The sequence below is a fragment of the Haliotis rufescens genome, unplaced genomic scaffold (genome assembly GCF_023055435.1).
Source record: "Haliotis rufescens isolate VD_foot unplaced genomic scaffold, xgHalRufe1.0.p SCAF_11, whole genome shotgun sequence".
NCBI lineage: Eukaryota > Metazoa > Mollusca > Gastropoda > Lepetellida > Haliotidae > Haliotis > Haliotis rufescens.
The window spans coordinates 13,325,826-13,342,378 of record NW_025963791.1 but is presented as its reverse complement, the minus strand read 5'-3'; the positions used below and the strand labels follow the sequence as shown (position 1 = coordinate 13,342,378).

The following is a 16,553-nucleotide window of genomic DNA, read 5'->3' as shown; positions in this document are numbered from 1 at the left end:
TGTTATATGCAGCCTCATGTCATTAGCAGACTCAAAGTAGACATGTCACCACTACATAGCCCAGAGTATTCATTTATTCAATGGTGGCATGTGGTCCTGTGCACAGCGCACTGATCACAAATCTGGGTTTGTTTAAGTAACGGCGGTACTTGGAAGGGTGACAAACTCGACCCCCGAGAGTTTCTAGGACTTCAGTCCTGCCCCATACATGGTGTAACCTCAGACAAGTGACTCTGTTAAAAAATTCCTCTGTTCATCAGCAGTGAATGGGTACCCGGTAGGATGATACTGTTAACCTTTTAGCGCCTCACAGGCAGCTTGGAATCATACTCCCTAGGGAGCTGAGACATAAATGGACTATTATTATCATTATTCATGGATGATGGAGGAACGTAATGATGTACAAACCAGTGAAGCATTGACGATGCAAGTGTCAGCATCACCATGGATGGCAAACTGTGATGAGACTCACACTGTATCTAAAAGCATTGTGTCCCACTGTTCAGACAGGGGATTATATTACTAAAAAAGGTTATAAACATCTACACAACACCTTTGACATCTCTGTCACTTAAATCCCTCATTATTAACATGCTGTCCAGCAGCCTTGAGAAAAAGCTATTAAAACAAGACTTTGCAGATTTTAGTGCTTGATTTCGTAACACTGCTCTCACTTTTGATTCTAACTTGGCTTCAGACCAATGAAATAGGGCTTTTGAACAAATAAACTCTTATTTGGTTTGGACGAACTGGGATTCTGATTTACATGAACACTGGACATACATAATTCATTAGTGAACATCATACAATCACAGACTGAGTAACACAAAATATCCAGGTCTTTGAAAGGCATTTAGAAGTGATACACACAAGGAAGAGAATTTATGGATGTCAACTTCTTAGTTATTACTGCATCATCTCCATGTTGATGTCACATCAAGTCTTTGAAAGGCAACTTAATAAAGAAGTTGACATCCATAAATTCTGTTCCTTAGATAATATCCAGTACTTCAACCACAATCTCATTAATATCAGACCTTCTACTCCGAAACGATACCTCTCTATATGAAGATTGGACAATCCCTCCACAGAAGGTTGCATCAAAACTTTGACAGTCCAATCGAAAAGAAGTATGCATGAAGTGAGTGAGTGAGTATGGTTTTACGCCGCTTTTAGCAATATTTCAACAATATGACAGCGGGGTACACAGAGAAATGGACTTCACGCATTGTACCCAAGTCAGGATTCGAGCCCGGGTTTTCGGCGTGACGAGCGAACTCTTTAATCACTTGGCTACCCGACCGCCCAGAAGTATGCATGGAATCTTGAGCTGATCTGAAGCCAGCTATATAAAATCATTTGGCTTCATATCTTAACCACCTCAATTTGGAAATTTCGATCAAAACCACATAGAACACAAATATTCTGTCAATAGTACTCCCTTTTGGGTGTAGATGTCATGGTGGTCAGAAATGACAGTTGACTTAATTAGTTGCATTTAGAACTGATCATTTAAGTTCATTTTCAAGATACAAAAATCATATATCCTGGTCTGAAAGCTTTGTTCCCTCACCAAGAATTTAGAAGCCTCAATGGTGATTGGCTGATTACAAAGTTCACCTGATGTCAGTTTCTGTGGAGGGTTTGTCCAATCTTCATGCAGAGAGGTATCATAACACAGTGAAAGATCAGTTTTTAATGACACATTGAGTCATCATCAACACCAGAATGATTAATACGACTAACAAAAATCAAAGTACATCATGTTAATTCTTGTTTTTTCACATTTCTGTTCAGTGAACATTTCCAAAATGTTTTTGGGCGACAAAATTCACAAAATGTATTTTGGGGGTCTTTTTTGTTCAACCTTTATCAAAATACTTAAGATCTAGGAAATAAGAAAACATATCTGGTTATTGATGAAAAATACATTTTACAGCTTGAATAAATAAACAAGAATTCAAAAGCAGCATCTGGTCTACATATACATATATTATTGCCTGACTCCCACACAGGAAACACAGTCACACAAACATTCACATGGACAGAGTAATGATCCCCGTGATCCACCATCTCATGGACAGTTTTCATCACTCTATATAAAATGAATCTATTTACAGATGTCTAATACAAATAATCAGTACACATACAAGCTTGAATATAAGTCAATTCTTTTTCACCCTCACAGTAAAGAAATAAGTGACACGTATTGTGCTGTTGATAGAAAATCGATTGAAATGAAGTGATGCCATAAAATTGTGTCGTTTAACACAACATTTACATGTACAATCTAACCTGTACATTCTTGATAGTATTTACATAATAAACATGTATTGTATATACATCAAGATAAATAAAAACACCAGGCCAAAGCAAGCTAAGAATTTGCCAAGATTTGGTTTCATGCTTACAAATCATGAAAGTAATTGGGCGTTCCACTCCGTGCTTGAGGCGTCATAGCCATTTATGTCATCGGAGTAACAACTATCTCAACCAAATGTGACATTGGGGAATACTAGTACCATCTCATGACTACCTCCCCAACAAATGATGTGGGTGCCACAAAAACGCCTGCAGTTTCCCTCAAAATCTTATAAAAATGATTTTTTTCTTCATATTTTACAATTCTAAAACCACACTGACCTTAGACAGTTAAAACTGCAGTTCCTATTGAAATGCACCATAGTGATTGAGGAGCTGGTATCTTCATTCAGTAGATTTGTAAGTTTTTAAAATCTAAGATCAAGCTTAACATCTTTCCCAATTACTTTGAACAGATGGCAGCCAAGAATATCAGTGGCACAAATATGACCTAGTTCACATTATCAATTTACTCCAAGTGTGATTCAAGACATCAAAAGTTGGTTATAACTTGTTTTGGCCTGTTCAGGGTGGCCCAACCTGGCAGGACAGAGTGGAGAATGAGGTATCACCATGACCACTGCCATCGCCCCCTTGTAGGGCCCGTCTCTCACACAACAGGGATGAGGAAGCAATGACGGATAAATCACGATGTCATTCTAATTGTACAAACAACATCTTAATAGAAAGGTGTCATTTAAAATTAAAACCAATAAAAAATCAGGAGACCCTGATGTAACAACTGCTTCCTGACAACCTGTAGTAGGACAAGGATAATGAAGGCTTGGACTCTCCCACTGTTGTTTATAACTTTTAATGGATGAGTGAGTGAGTATGGTTTAACACCGCTTTTAGCAATATTCCAGCAATATCACGACGGGAGACACCAGAAATAGGCTTCACACATTGTAACCATGTCGGGAATCGAACCCGTGTTTTCAGCGAGACGAGCCAACGCTTTAACCACTAGGCTACCCGACCGCCCCTTTAATGGATGAAGTGACTGAATCCAACAATTAATTAAAAACAGCTGGGTTGTCATGCATATTTCTCATGTAAGTCTTCTTGCTTTGCAGCACCACCATGCCATTGTCAAACCATTTCATGAAAGAAAACAATAACAAACAATTAAGTGAATGTCAGGATTAGACATGGTCACTAGTCTTGAGAATCAGGAACATCCAAAAGACTGACCTGTTTTCTCCCTACATCTAGATATTTTACACAAACAACTTGTCAAAGTGAGATGAGGAAAAGGTGGATGTAAACCATAGTTGGTGTCCTGAATTTGTGTTTAACACGGGTATTGAGATGTGTATTTTTCCAAGTATGTTTTTTTCTGGAGTATTGTGTGCACCCAAGAATAATATGCTAATAACAGTCATAAGCTTTATCTATCTGCCGGTATAAACAAAGCCTTTCATAGACGGTGATGCAATAGACTATAGACAATTCCAAATGAAGTACCTTTGCGGGCAAATTTGGGAAAAACGGAAATTCTGTTAGAAAATGTGAATTATTTAAAGGTTGTACTTTCTCAATTTCAGGGGTATTTTTAACATTACATTAATGCCCTAATGTTCGATTCAGCATAACATCCTGTTGAACCCAGCTGTCACACTGTCATCTGACTGACATTAGCTTCAGACATAGGCTGAATATCAGCCTCAAAACAGGTCCAGATAAATCACTGTCTTGCCACATGATGACCCAAGTTGGAGTCCCTCTATCTACACAATATCCACTGGCCACTGACACAAGATGGTGCCTCCCGGAGAAAGGCACTAAATACATGTCACCACAATCTTTACAATTGCGGCAACACCACAAATCAACTCAGGATGTTTAACAAAACTTACAGTCGAAATAGGTCTACTTACGTAACTTAAAAATTGAAGAAATTTGAATGAAGATCAGGCCAACAAGTACCTCAATATCCTCATGAGAGAGGAAATACAGATTCATGCCTGCAAAGTGCAGGTATTGGCATTTCACTGTCAACAGGCAACTGTCATCTCACACGATATTCCACCTGAAGTTCATGGCAACGTTAATAGCATAGATGTGTGTTGAGGGATGGCAATGTGTGCCCCCATGTTGGAGGCTGACCCTGCCAGGTTGAGATGTCGGGGGTTCCTATCCGGTTGTCTCACAATCAAGAGTACAGCCTCTGAAGCTGATCACAAGATGGGGTCTGGTAGTCCTGGGCACGCTGATACAACTTGGCATCTCCGTAATTACGTGCTTTCCATAACAGATTTTCCTCTGAAATTAATAACGAACAAAATAAAGTGCTGTGCAATGATATGACTGGCTTATGATGAAAATAGAAACATGTTTGTTCATTTTCTCTTTCTTATTTATAAATGATATCAGAGGTTACAAGTTTTAAAAACTTGTTCACACAAATACAGATCTTTGCTGAGTGAGTGAGTGAATTGGGTTTAACGCCGCTTTTAACAGTATTCCAGGTATATCGCTGTGTGTCAGCTTAATGTGGGAGGAAAGCCCGAAGTGATGCAGGTCTCAGACGTTTACCACTTCGGTGAAACCCACGAACACGGGTATGGTGCTAACAAACCTAGAAACATAATTGGGGCTAACCGGGATTCGAACCCACAATCATAGGTTTCTGGCATGCCCAAGGGACACAACTCTGCACAGCGATTCGTGGCGCCTTAGACGACTGGGCCACCAGTGCCCCCCTTTGCTGAGCAACATGAGTACAAATACACCACAATATTGTCAATGTCAAAAGGAATAACGCAGCACTTACTATAACTCCGCTCCCGCCAACAGTTTCCTCGTAGTTGCCCTATGTATTCTTCCTCCACATTTCTCTCTATCCGACGCATCTCACCTTTATATTCTGGTCGGAAATCCTCTTTTACATAATAAGGGATTTTTAGATTGTATGTTTTCCGTTCTACAGAATATTTACTGAAACAAATAAGAGAATAAAGATAAAGGGTTGAATGATAAAGAGATTGACAAATCCTGGTGGAAAGATATTTAGTCATGGTTCATTCAATAAGAAGAAAAGAGAGAAAAGTCTGGCCTAAGTTTGTGTTAACAAGGTTCACTGTGAACTTGTAATTGTTTCTATTTATTTATTCCCACTAAGACAAAATGCATGCTGTCGTGTGACTCACTCTGTCCGGTGCATGCTGAACACAGGGTCACTGACGAAGAAGCTGCTGAGGATAGAGAGGAAGATGAGCAACAAGATGGGCGTCAGTTGCAGGAACAGGGTGTAGCCACTCTGAAACATAAGTTACCATGGTTACAGCAAAACTGGTCAGCTGGGCCTCACAGGAAATGCATTTAGTGAAGTGAGTGAGTGAGTATGGTTTTACACCGCTTTTAGCAATATTCCAGCAATATCACGGTGGGTGACACCTGAAACGGGCTTCACACATTGTACCCATGTCGGGAATCGAACCCAAAACTTCGGCTTGATGAGCAAACGCTTTAACCACTAGGCTACCCGACCGCCCTTCAGTGAAGTGAGCTGAAAAGTGTGGCCTATGAACAGCCACTTAAACTCGACTGAAGGGATTGATCAATACTTTCATTACACAATGATGTATGAAGGGAATCCTTCTACAACTTAAGCACTAAATCATTGTCAATACTTCAGAGTTTGCATACACTATGATCCTCCATCACACATTATAATTTATAGACAGCCTCATTTCAAAACTGGACTCAAAATAGATCCACATCACTACTACACAGCATATCGGCTCTATGTTTTCATAGTTGATGGAGGTACTTAGTGTAACAAACCTGTAAAGTTATGATTATGCAACAGAGTGTATAGCAGCTTGTATATGTTCAACTGTTGGTCAGATGCACCTCTGTGTAATAGTATGAACACCAGTTTATGATGTTGAGGCACAATGACACACCATCATCCACGACACACTGTGTGACATTGTGATACTCTCATAAGTTCATTTCAACCTTGAACTAGTATCAGGTGCCCTTTAGCAAACAGGTCGGAGCTAGCAGTAAATCATGCTCACTGTCCAAGACACGTGAGGTAAAGTGCAATGCGTAATATTATTGCACTTATATTGCAACATGTGTGTGTATGTGGCTGCTTGTACTAGAATACCCCACTCAGACACAGTATACTGACTCTGAGCTAACCAGTGCTGTTTTAGCCCCTTAATGCCGTGAGCAGGCAGGGTAACAACAAGTACATCTTTTAACATCTTTTGGCGTGACACAGCCAGGGATCGAACCCATGACCTTCCACTCTCTGGGCAGACGCTCTACCACTACACAACAGGGACAGTCTTTTCTTCTCACGCTTGGTACTGTGTTTAAATGGACTGCAATTTGCTGTTGAGTTGAGTCCCTTTGGCACGACAGAAACCTATGACTGTGGGTTCAAATCCTGGTTTGCCCCAATTATGTTTCTAGGTTTGTCAGCACCATAACCGTGCTTGTGGCTTTCACCAAAGTGGCAAACGTCTGAGACCTGCATCACTTTATGCTTTCCTCACACATTAAGCTGACACAGTCCTTGTTTTATGCGGAGTGCCAGGCAGGTTAACAACAAGTACCATCTTTAATGTGTGCCATGAGGCAGGGGGTTGAACCACCGACCCTCCGCTCTCCGGACAAATGCTCTATACACTAGACCACGGAGGAGGTCTGATACACATATTGAAAATGGAAACAAGACACATCTCAACTTTTACTTACCTCTGACTGTGTGTCCCTTGAATAGAAGTTGTGTGTGTGGTGTGCGTGTCGATTCCGCCGGTAGTGTGTGGTGCCTGGGGGACAGAATGCATAATTTATTATTCACCATCATCCACCTACTTTTACCTGCTGATGCCTACGTATAACTATATTGTGCTAAATATATTTTTTGATCTCCACACATTTAACATCATATATAATACCGTATTCGACGTAATAAGCGCCCCGCTCTAGTAAGCGCCCACAGCGATATTTGATAATATATATTATAATATATATAAGTGAACAATCCCAATTAGCACCCCTTCCGATTGATCAATGTACACAAGGCTTATATATTCGTGTATAATATGCACGCGTGTGTTATATGCACCCTTAATTATGGTCAATAAAATTCTGGAAAAATATATCTGTTGTATTTATATATGTTGAAATTTATCTTTCAACTCTGTTTTTTCGATCAAAATAATATTCTAATAAGCGCTCCCTGTTTCTAATTTTGAGAGTGCCCTGGGCGCTTATTACGTCGAATACGGTAAAGCATTTTATATTTAATTTTACCTGAGTTGTTTACTTATCCACTTTATAAGTGATGAGTTGAAAATGTTACATTGCGATCAAGATTATTCCACTTATATAGCAACATGTGTGCGGCTGTTTGTACCAGTTAGTTGCTTTTCGATTTTACAGTGCTAACCTACGAAGCTACCACCATAACCACAGATTTAACATGGAGAGTTACATATTCAGAATACAGACTAGCGACAATCCTGACTGTAAATACCACAGAATGTACCAAACAGTTACATCACTCACCTGATGAAGGAAATCCCCCGCCAAAGAACATGTTGAAGAGCTCCTCGGGTGATATGTCACCTGAAAAGGTCAAAGTTTCCTTCAAATGAAATTCAAGTATTTGTGCAGGATCTGTAAACATGGTGACACAGTCACTACCACCAGTGCCCAACTAGTGAAAATCCGGGCGGACTCGCATTTCTTTTCACTGAATCGACATTACATATAGCACAAGTTTAACATGAGTGGTAGACTAGTCAACTACAGGTGTCTACCCCTTGGTAATGGACACCGTCTAGGTTCCAAACCCACAACAACAGATTGACACCTTCATTTAGTATATAGAATTGGAACAAGATTGTCAAATATACAAGTAAAATAAATGACCTTTTCCTTGTTGAGTGGTGATAAACCGATATGATCACTCCTGAGAGTTGTGACATCACATATTGACACTGACAAGTTCAAGGCCAATTAGCATCACTGAAGGTCAGGGTCAGTGCCACATGATGGCTCAAAGAGACCTCTAAATATTGGTTGAAGAAACTTGCCACTTGATAATTGCCAGTTGTCTAGCCTGCTTGTGTGTTCCTGAACATTTTCGGGCAATTTTATTATCTGTTTCTTCCGTTCTCTATTGATGACACATGCTGAATATTTATAAAGTGGTTAATCAGATGTTTGAAAATGGTGGCTGTTCTCATGTCAATACCAGTATTGGACTGCTGTGCAGTGTAATTTCATAGAGTTTCTTTGGTATTACATACCATTCCATTATATCATACCATTCATTACCTTTGAATATATACGATTCATTACATTTGATTACCTCTGACTACATATGACTGTATACCATCTACACCCCTCGTGAAAATATCAATTCTATCATTACCACTAGATGAGATGAACAGTGTATTCGATAACCAGCATTAAATATCCTCTATTTATTACCTACGAGACCAAACACATCGGGGTTCATAAAAATTGTATGTGCCCTAGGGTCATATCACGTCATGAGACAACAGTGTAATGTTTCCGTCATCCGACGGCATTGTTGACATCATTCAAATCTTAGTGCGATGTGAGCTGGGAATGACGTCACACTAGAAACGATGTCATAGCTGAAGACTGGTTACGTCATTCGACAAATTGTGGTTCCGCTGCTGTTGCAACGTGCTGTCCTTAAGGAAAAGACTAAAATTTGTCTCTGTATGCCGACATCTTCTTCGGTAATAAATAAATAATTGTGTTCGTGTTCATGTCATACTAAGGTTACAATACTTGTGCCTAAATTCCGGTATTTAGACACTCGGATCGTAAACATAGACATGAATACTCATATATTATCCTCAGCAACAACTGAACATCACATCAACAAGTGGTGATGAAGCTGCAATATTACCTTCGTAGCCGCCATGTGAGTAGTCCGAGTGTGCGTGGCTGTGCGAGGTGTCTGTTTCAGGACCGTACACATCATACTTCTTCCTCTTAGATGGGTCACTCAGTACACTAAATGCATTGCCAATGGCTGCAAGAAAAAACCGTTGCAATAAACGAAGAATCATCTGTTCTTACAAGACGTTTTGCATCTCCAGCAAAATGTACATGTGCCTTAGGGCTGGGACGAGTCCAAATTTACTACCCGGGTACCCAACCCCCTATTACCCGACCCTACCCGGGTACCCACTGTAGGTCTCAAAAGTTGGGAACACAATGTCTAAATGGGAACAGTTTAACTGTAGCCCTGGCAAAAACTGTTCAGATACATGTATGAAACCAGAGACCATATAATAGATATATGGTCTCTTATGAAACGATCAAATCAGGCGTACACTGAAGTTGACTGAAGCTTTATCTTTACTCAAACAGGAATGTGTGTATCATCATAAGGAACTGGGAACATTAGCGACTTGTCGAGTAACCACTGAGCTCTAGTGAGTTTTTGTCATTAAACAATATACAATGTGATTATTGATTAACCACGGATCCGGGTAGTACTGTGGGTACCCGGGTCCTACTCAGGACCCACCTGACCCGAGTTACCTGTCCCAGCCCTAATGTGCATAATGATCAGTGAGTTTTGTTTTACACTGCTTTTAGCAATATTACAGCGGAGGACACCAGAAATGGGCTTCACACATTGTACATGTTGTACCCATGACGGAAACCCATGACTTCGCCATCACAAGCGGCGAATTTACCACAAGATTATCCCACTGCCCCAGTGACAAACATGACCAACAGCAGAATGAATGCCAACAGAGAAACAGTATCTGACTCTGAAACAGTCATTTATGCTGTACAGTGAACAAGTGAATCAGAATTATATCTGTAAATTCGGTTATTTGTATCCTGGAGATAAATAATGTCTAAGAAAGGCTGTTTGCACAAGCATGGTTTGAGACCCATTCTGCCCCTGCTTCCCCATAGGACTTGTCATGCACTGTACTTACCCTTGAAAGCTTCTGTGGCTCCAGGGGCCTTGTTTTTGTCTGGGTGCATCTGCAAAGCCAGCTTTCTGTAAGCTTTCTTCAGATCTGTCTCAGTGGCCTCCTTACTCACTCCCAGGATCTCGTAGTAGTCCTTGCATTTCTTTATCCTTAAGGAGAGACACGAAGACTATGTCATTAGTAGGGCTGTGTATTGGCAAAAATAAATCGTATTGCAATATACTGTGATACAGGTATCTGTATTGTAACATGGGAGCCACATACTACAGTAAATATTACGACGTCAGAGACAGCATGGTCAGTCTGCCTTTTGAAGTCATGGATACAGGGGACATAACAATGTGACAGAAAAATTATTTCTTATCAATCAATTTGGAAGGCAAACATCATGTGTAAATTTTAGGTTCAAGGATACAAATAATAACCATGATAATGAAACTTGTTACATTTTTTACCCAATAAACTACAACACAGAACAAATATTGCAATATGTATCCCTTAAAAAGTGCATTGCAGCATACCGGTAAACCAATGTACTTGTTAAATAAAAACACATTCTGTCCTTAACAATATATATAAAAAAGATACTGCTGCAATTTATTTCTTTAATGTATATCTTCAGAATACTACAAAACATTGTACAAAAACTATGCAGTAATATATGTGTATGCAGTAACATATACAGAAATACCATGTATATCCTGGTAGTCTGGTATTCCAGCTACATCATGTCAGGCCAGGCATATCAGAGGGTGATAGCATGAGCAATGGATCCACACCGTCAGGGGTGAGATGACACACAGGTCACACATTGTTACCACTCGATCCTCATTTAAGTATGCTTTTTCCAAGAATGGTGTACTAAGGACCTATTTATGTATAGAAACAAACCAACTTAGAATAACCAGTGTATAATGAAGCCAATTCTGAAATCTTCAGTAAGGGCAGTTAACGTTATCTTTCATTGGAGCTCACTGACCTTTTGACTAGCTGGAGCTGTTCTTGTGTGTAGTCAGCTGGTTCATTTTCTTTGTTTTCTACCTTTTCCTTCTGATCAGAACCACCCCTTGGTCTCTGACGCATGCCCTCTGCATTCTTTGGTGGGGGTTCTCCCCCTCTACTCCCATCATTGTTTTGTAAATCATTTAGCAGAACTGAAATGTAATGAAATGAACAAATCATAAATAAGTATTTGCTTGTTTTCATTCAATAACATTTATTTTTCTAAACTCTCAAGGTATTACTTGAATCAAGTGTTTCTTCTCATGTTTTGAAAGCGCATAACACTCGATAAATCTTTTTTTACACCATAGATCATAAACAACTACAATTCTAATATGTTTTTAAACTCTGAAACGTGCTGTGTTGATCGTGTTAGGTAGGCAGAGCATGTATACTGTTTTGTTGGTCATCTACCCCCTACAACTCCACCTCGGTTAAACCGCTGATCGTCTATAACGCTCATCAATCATTTGGACCTCGAAGATAGCGCTGTACATGCTGTAGCGAGGGATCACTGTATAATTTTGAAAGTGCATCAGTATTAGGTATTGATAATTTATTTTTGTCAAAGCACCCAATTATGGATCGAGACTTTCAGTATCTTGTAAGTGGAAGTGTTCATTGACTCAGTAAAGTTGTTCTTCATCAAGTGTTTGCAGCATTAGGTAATCTAAAAGATGATAAACAGTTACACACGCATTTCTCAAATTCAAAATGGCTTCTTATAAAAATCTCAGAAGGTTGTTATGATCCCTATGAAATAATGTTCCAAACGCTTATCGGCGTTAGAACAGATTTCCAACATTGGATATATTCAATATGCATTTGTGGCTTATTGTAAACTTCATTGAATTCAGCTCCTTTAGACATAAAAAAACATCTCATTCATACTGAATACTGACATACTCATACAGAAAAGCATGTTCAGCCATGATGAGGATTATGTTGAGTTTTACCCAAGTTCTAATTGACTTGTACATGTTACTTTGAACATAATAAAACTTCAAGATTAGATACCAAGGTGGTTATCAATTGGAGAGACCCGGCAAAGTACTATCTCCATAGTTTAAGTTTATGCCCCTAGTCAAATGAGAAAACAGAATGACAATTGTTCAAAGCTATAACATATAATATGCTCCTCGACAAGACAGCTGGAAAAGACCGAAAGCCATGTAATGTAAATCAGCTGATAATGATGTGGTCTTTGGTTACAGTTCACTGGCCTGGATCTAGCCGGTTAACATTGAAAACTGAGGCAAGAAAAGTTTAAACGTAGAGCAATGCGATTCAATGATTGGAAAGACACAACAAGGACATTTTTTAAGCATGTACTGCTTAAACGTGCCCGATATCCTGTCAATAAGGCTAAACCCGGACTATGGGAAAATTAGGTTGCTCTGCGAAAATTGGGAAAACCAACAGTTCCAAATCACCTCAGATCGCATGATCAGTGGCGATTGTGAAGTTACCTTTAGCTTTTTCAAGTGGGTAGAGTCGTAAGGCTTTGTTCAGAAATTTAATAGCTTTCTCATTTTCACCAACAGCGATGTATTTTTGTGCGATGTTGACACACCGTATACTTTCATCCTTATTCCCGTCCATCTTGGATAAATGTGTCACGTAGATCTAAAAGACGCGATCTCTGATTGGCTGTATGGTTTCTCACCGGAAAGTAGTTTTGGTTAACTAAAACAACTTGAAGATAGTTGAATACTGCAAAAAATATTTGAATATTGCTTGGGTTATTAATAAATAGGAAACGAATCCAACATCTAAGGATCATGCTTTAAATTTCAATGATGATAATTTATTAAAAAGTTAGAGATGTAATGATAATAGCCAATGAAAACGGAGAATACATGAAATAGTGCTGACGATACAAAAGGGAAATAACTCTAAATGACTATATTTGTAGAAGTGTCTGTAAAATGCGTCAGTGCATGGACTCCTCCAGTCAGCTCTCACTGCAGACATAGACCATGTGTTGAGTTTAATTGTGGCGCTGTTTTCATCCATTTTGATTGATTCTAATGCGGATAAGAAAATTATAAGAAATAAGTATAATACTGCCATTTACACATTTTGATAAAACATAAACCATAAAGAATATTAATGCATAAACATATGTATTGAAAGAATACAAATAATATTACGAAAAAGGGGAAATATAAATGTCGACCGCATGTTTTCGTAGGCACATTTTATGTGACGAGTGTATAACAATTAATAGTAACCAAATATTTAGACTATATTGTGACATATATGGACATTTACACTTTACCGTTCAACGTGTTAAAACCATTTTGTTTTAGATCTGTGCTGTTACAAATGCGAATACTGAGACCGCCATTCCTTGTGGGTATCTGCTTAAGGTGTCATTTAGCCAGTTTCAGATTCGTGGTGTTTGGCAGCTGATAATTTGGTTAAATATACTGAAAACCCAACGCTTGAAATAATTGGTGAGCTGAAGTAGTGGCGCGTTGTCCGTCGTTAAACGACATCTCCACTGAAATACAAGGCCGACCGAGCTGAAACGATGTATGAATGATCCCAGGTAAGGTGGCACTGAACGTCGATCACAGAATTCTGATCCGATTTTAAACATGATTTTGGTATCGTAGAAAATTATTTTGAAATGATAACAGACATGAATACCGGTATCTTGGACACTTACTTTGAAAATAACAAAAAAACACATGGTATGACATAACATATATGCTTCATTGAATGTACTACGAAGGTTTGAATCTGTTCAGATGTCTGCACGTGAGCAGTCTACGGGTCATCAGCTCGGCGGCGAAAAAGTGAGTGCATATGGTTTTACGCCGCTTTCAGCAATGTTACAGCAATGTCACGGCGGGGGACACCAACAATGGCCTTCACACGTTGTACCCATGTGGGTTTGTTTTGTTTTATGCATAATAGTCTCTCGTAATTCCGCATGGAATCGCTCAACTTTTTTTTAAGAACGTATGTGTATATTTTTATGTATCAAATGTTGAGGTTATCGCTAAGATTTGGCCTTATCATACCAAGTTCACTTATGAGTCCAATGGTGGATTTGATAAATTTATGAAAATGTGAACAAAAATGTGCTACAAAAATGAAAGAAAACCACCTTATTGTTTCCTTTGTAACATAAAAAAACACAAAAACCCCCCACATTCACGCAATTTTGTAATTTTATTACAAAACTGTTTCACGATGTCCTTCGTAAGGTGACAGCTCTACTGACATTTCTTACATAAACACTACTATACTCTATGAGAGCACAAGGGGGCACGGTTGGCCAAGTCGTCTAAGGCGCCGCGATTCGCTGTGCAGAACACGCCAGAAACCTATGATTGTGGGTTCGAATCCCGGTTCCCCCGATTACGTTTCTAGGTTTGTCAGCACCATACCCGTGCTCGTGGGTTTCACCGAAGTAGTAAACGTCTGGGACCTGCATCACTTTGGGCTTTCCTCCCACATAAGGCTGACACACCGTGATATAACTGGAATAATGTTAAAAGCGGCGCTAAACCCAACTCACTTTGAGAGCACAAACTTCGCGCTTATATGGGTATTATGTTCTTGAAGCGTATGTAAAATATAACACATCAAGTTAGTTTAAGCGCCCCTTTTCCCAACTCAATACATAATAGTCGAAACTTTCGATCCCATCATGTGTTTCTTGTTTAACGTCGCTCTCAACACTATGCCAGATAAAAGATGTCGGCCCCTTAAACAATGACGTCTTGACCCGACAAACATGTGCTTAATATTATGAGCAACGCTCCACGCCGTCGAGGTACGATGACCTTCCATCAATCAAGTCACCGATCCTGGACACCGAGCAATTAAGTCATACGACATAGCAAATGTTCCTGGGGACCAATTTTAATCCGGAATCCCCACACCCTATATGACCTTATACACACACTGCCGTATGCAACAGTAGTCGCGACAATAATATCACCATTCGAAAGTCAAAAGTCAATGATTGTATTTTCATTTATTATACATTTTCAACATATGACACACACCAGTGAGTTTGGGTTTATACGCCAGACTCGGACCTGTTGTCAATCCAATATTTTGAACACTTGTAACATCTGTATTTATACAAATTGTAATCAAATCCATACTGTCTGCATAAGCATATTTTCTTTCCAAGTTGTCCCAATGTCACCATGACAGTATGATCGGGAGCCCAACAGAAACCGGATACGATTTATTCTAAAACAAACAACCACTGTCGGTAGTATATGAGTATAAGTTATGAATAAGTTCATATACATAACATACACGACGTCTTATATTCATAAATTACATCATATAATAAGGTATACATTCCCAAAAGGGACACGCCATGGGTCAAGATATTGTTCCAATTCCAGGGTTTTACACCTATAAACATGTGGTAATGTTCTGTAAAAAAATAGTTTGTTTCAGAAAATACTGGAAACACGTTTTTAGCCTAAAATTTTACAGACGTTCCCATGGTTTATGGACGGAGGGATAACATAAATAATGTGTACGAGATAATGGTTGACATGTAATTTCCATATTCCTATTAGTATGACTATATGTATCGTGCCTGGCATGTAATACATTTGTAATGACTTTCGTTGCTGTAGATTTCTTTCATTCAATTAAGTATAATTCTATCCTTGGTAGTTTTACCGTCATATTGTATTGAATTCAGCGATGTGCTGTGTGCGGGTCCGACAGTTTGATATTATGTTCTGTCTCTTACCCAAATTCCAGACCTCCCCTAAGTTCAAGTATATAACACAAACACACACAGGCAGACACAGACACGCACAGAGACACAGACGGACACAGGCAGGCAGTCACAAACACAGACACAGAGAGACAGACACAGCACAGCACAGCACAGCACAGCACACACACACACACACACACACACACACACACACACACACACACACACACACACACACACACACACACGAGAACACACACACACACACACACACACACACACACACACACGAGAACACAGGCACAGACACACACATACACAGACACACACACGAACACAGGCAGACAGACACAAACACAGCACAACACACACACGCACACGCACGCACGCACGCACGCACGCACGCACGCACACCCACCCACATTCGCGACCACTCATTCCCGGTCCCACATATTCGAGAACACCCCCACCCCCTGCCGTTGATATGCCCGTGTCCCCAGCACCCAACTCAATGTTACAAT

At 39.6% G+C, this 16,553-nt stretch overlaps 1 protein-coding gene across 1 annotated transcript; it reads right to left on the bottom strand.

Moving 5' to 3' along the window:
- Nucleotides 1–1,273: 1,273 nt before the first annotated feature.
- Nucleotides 1,274–12,932, bottom strand: LOC124141122 (dnaJ homolog subfamily B member 14-like). The gene is made up of 9 exons (XM_046509021.2): nucleotides 12,794–12,932; nucleotides 11,302–11,476; nucleotides 10,326–10,471; nucleotides 9,275–9,400; nucleotides 7,894–7,953; nucleotides 7,078–7,151; nucleotides 5,514–5,623; nucleotides 5,138–5,301; nucleotides 1,274–4,626 (listed from the first exon to the last, which is right to left on the bottom strand). The coding sequence occupies exons 1-9, from the start codon at nucleotides 12,924–12,926 to the stop codon at nucleotides 4,517–4,519; spliced, it is 1,098 nt and encodes a 365-aa protein (XP_046364977.1). The 5' UTR covers nucleotides 12,927–12,932; the 3' UTR covers nucleotides 1,274–4,516.
- Between the last annotated feature and the right edge of the window lie 3,621 nt (nucleotides 12,933–16,553).

Coding starts and splice junctions, on each gene's coding strand:
- LOC124141122 (XM_046509021.2), bottom strand. CDS start 12,926: ATGGACGGGAATAAGGATGAAAGTATACGGTGTGTCAACATCGCACAA. Junction 11,477..12,793: donor CCCACTTGAAAAAGCTAAAG/GTAACTTCACAA, acceptor ATTACATTTCAG/TTCTGCTAAATGATTTACAA. Junction 5,624..7,077: donor CAAGGGACACACAGTCAGAG/GTAAGTAAAAGT, acceptor CTTATGTTTCAG/AGTGGCTACACCCTGTTCCT.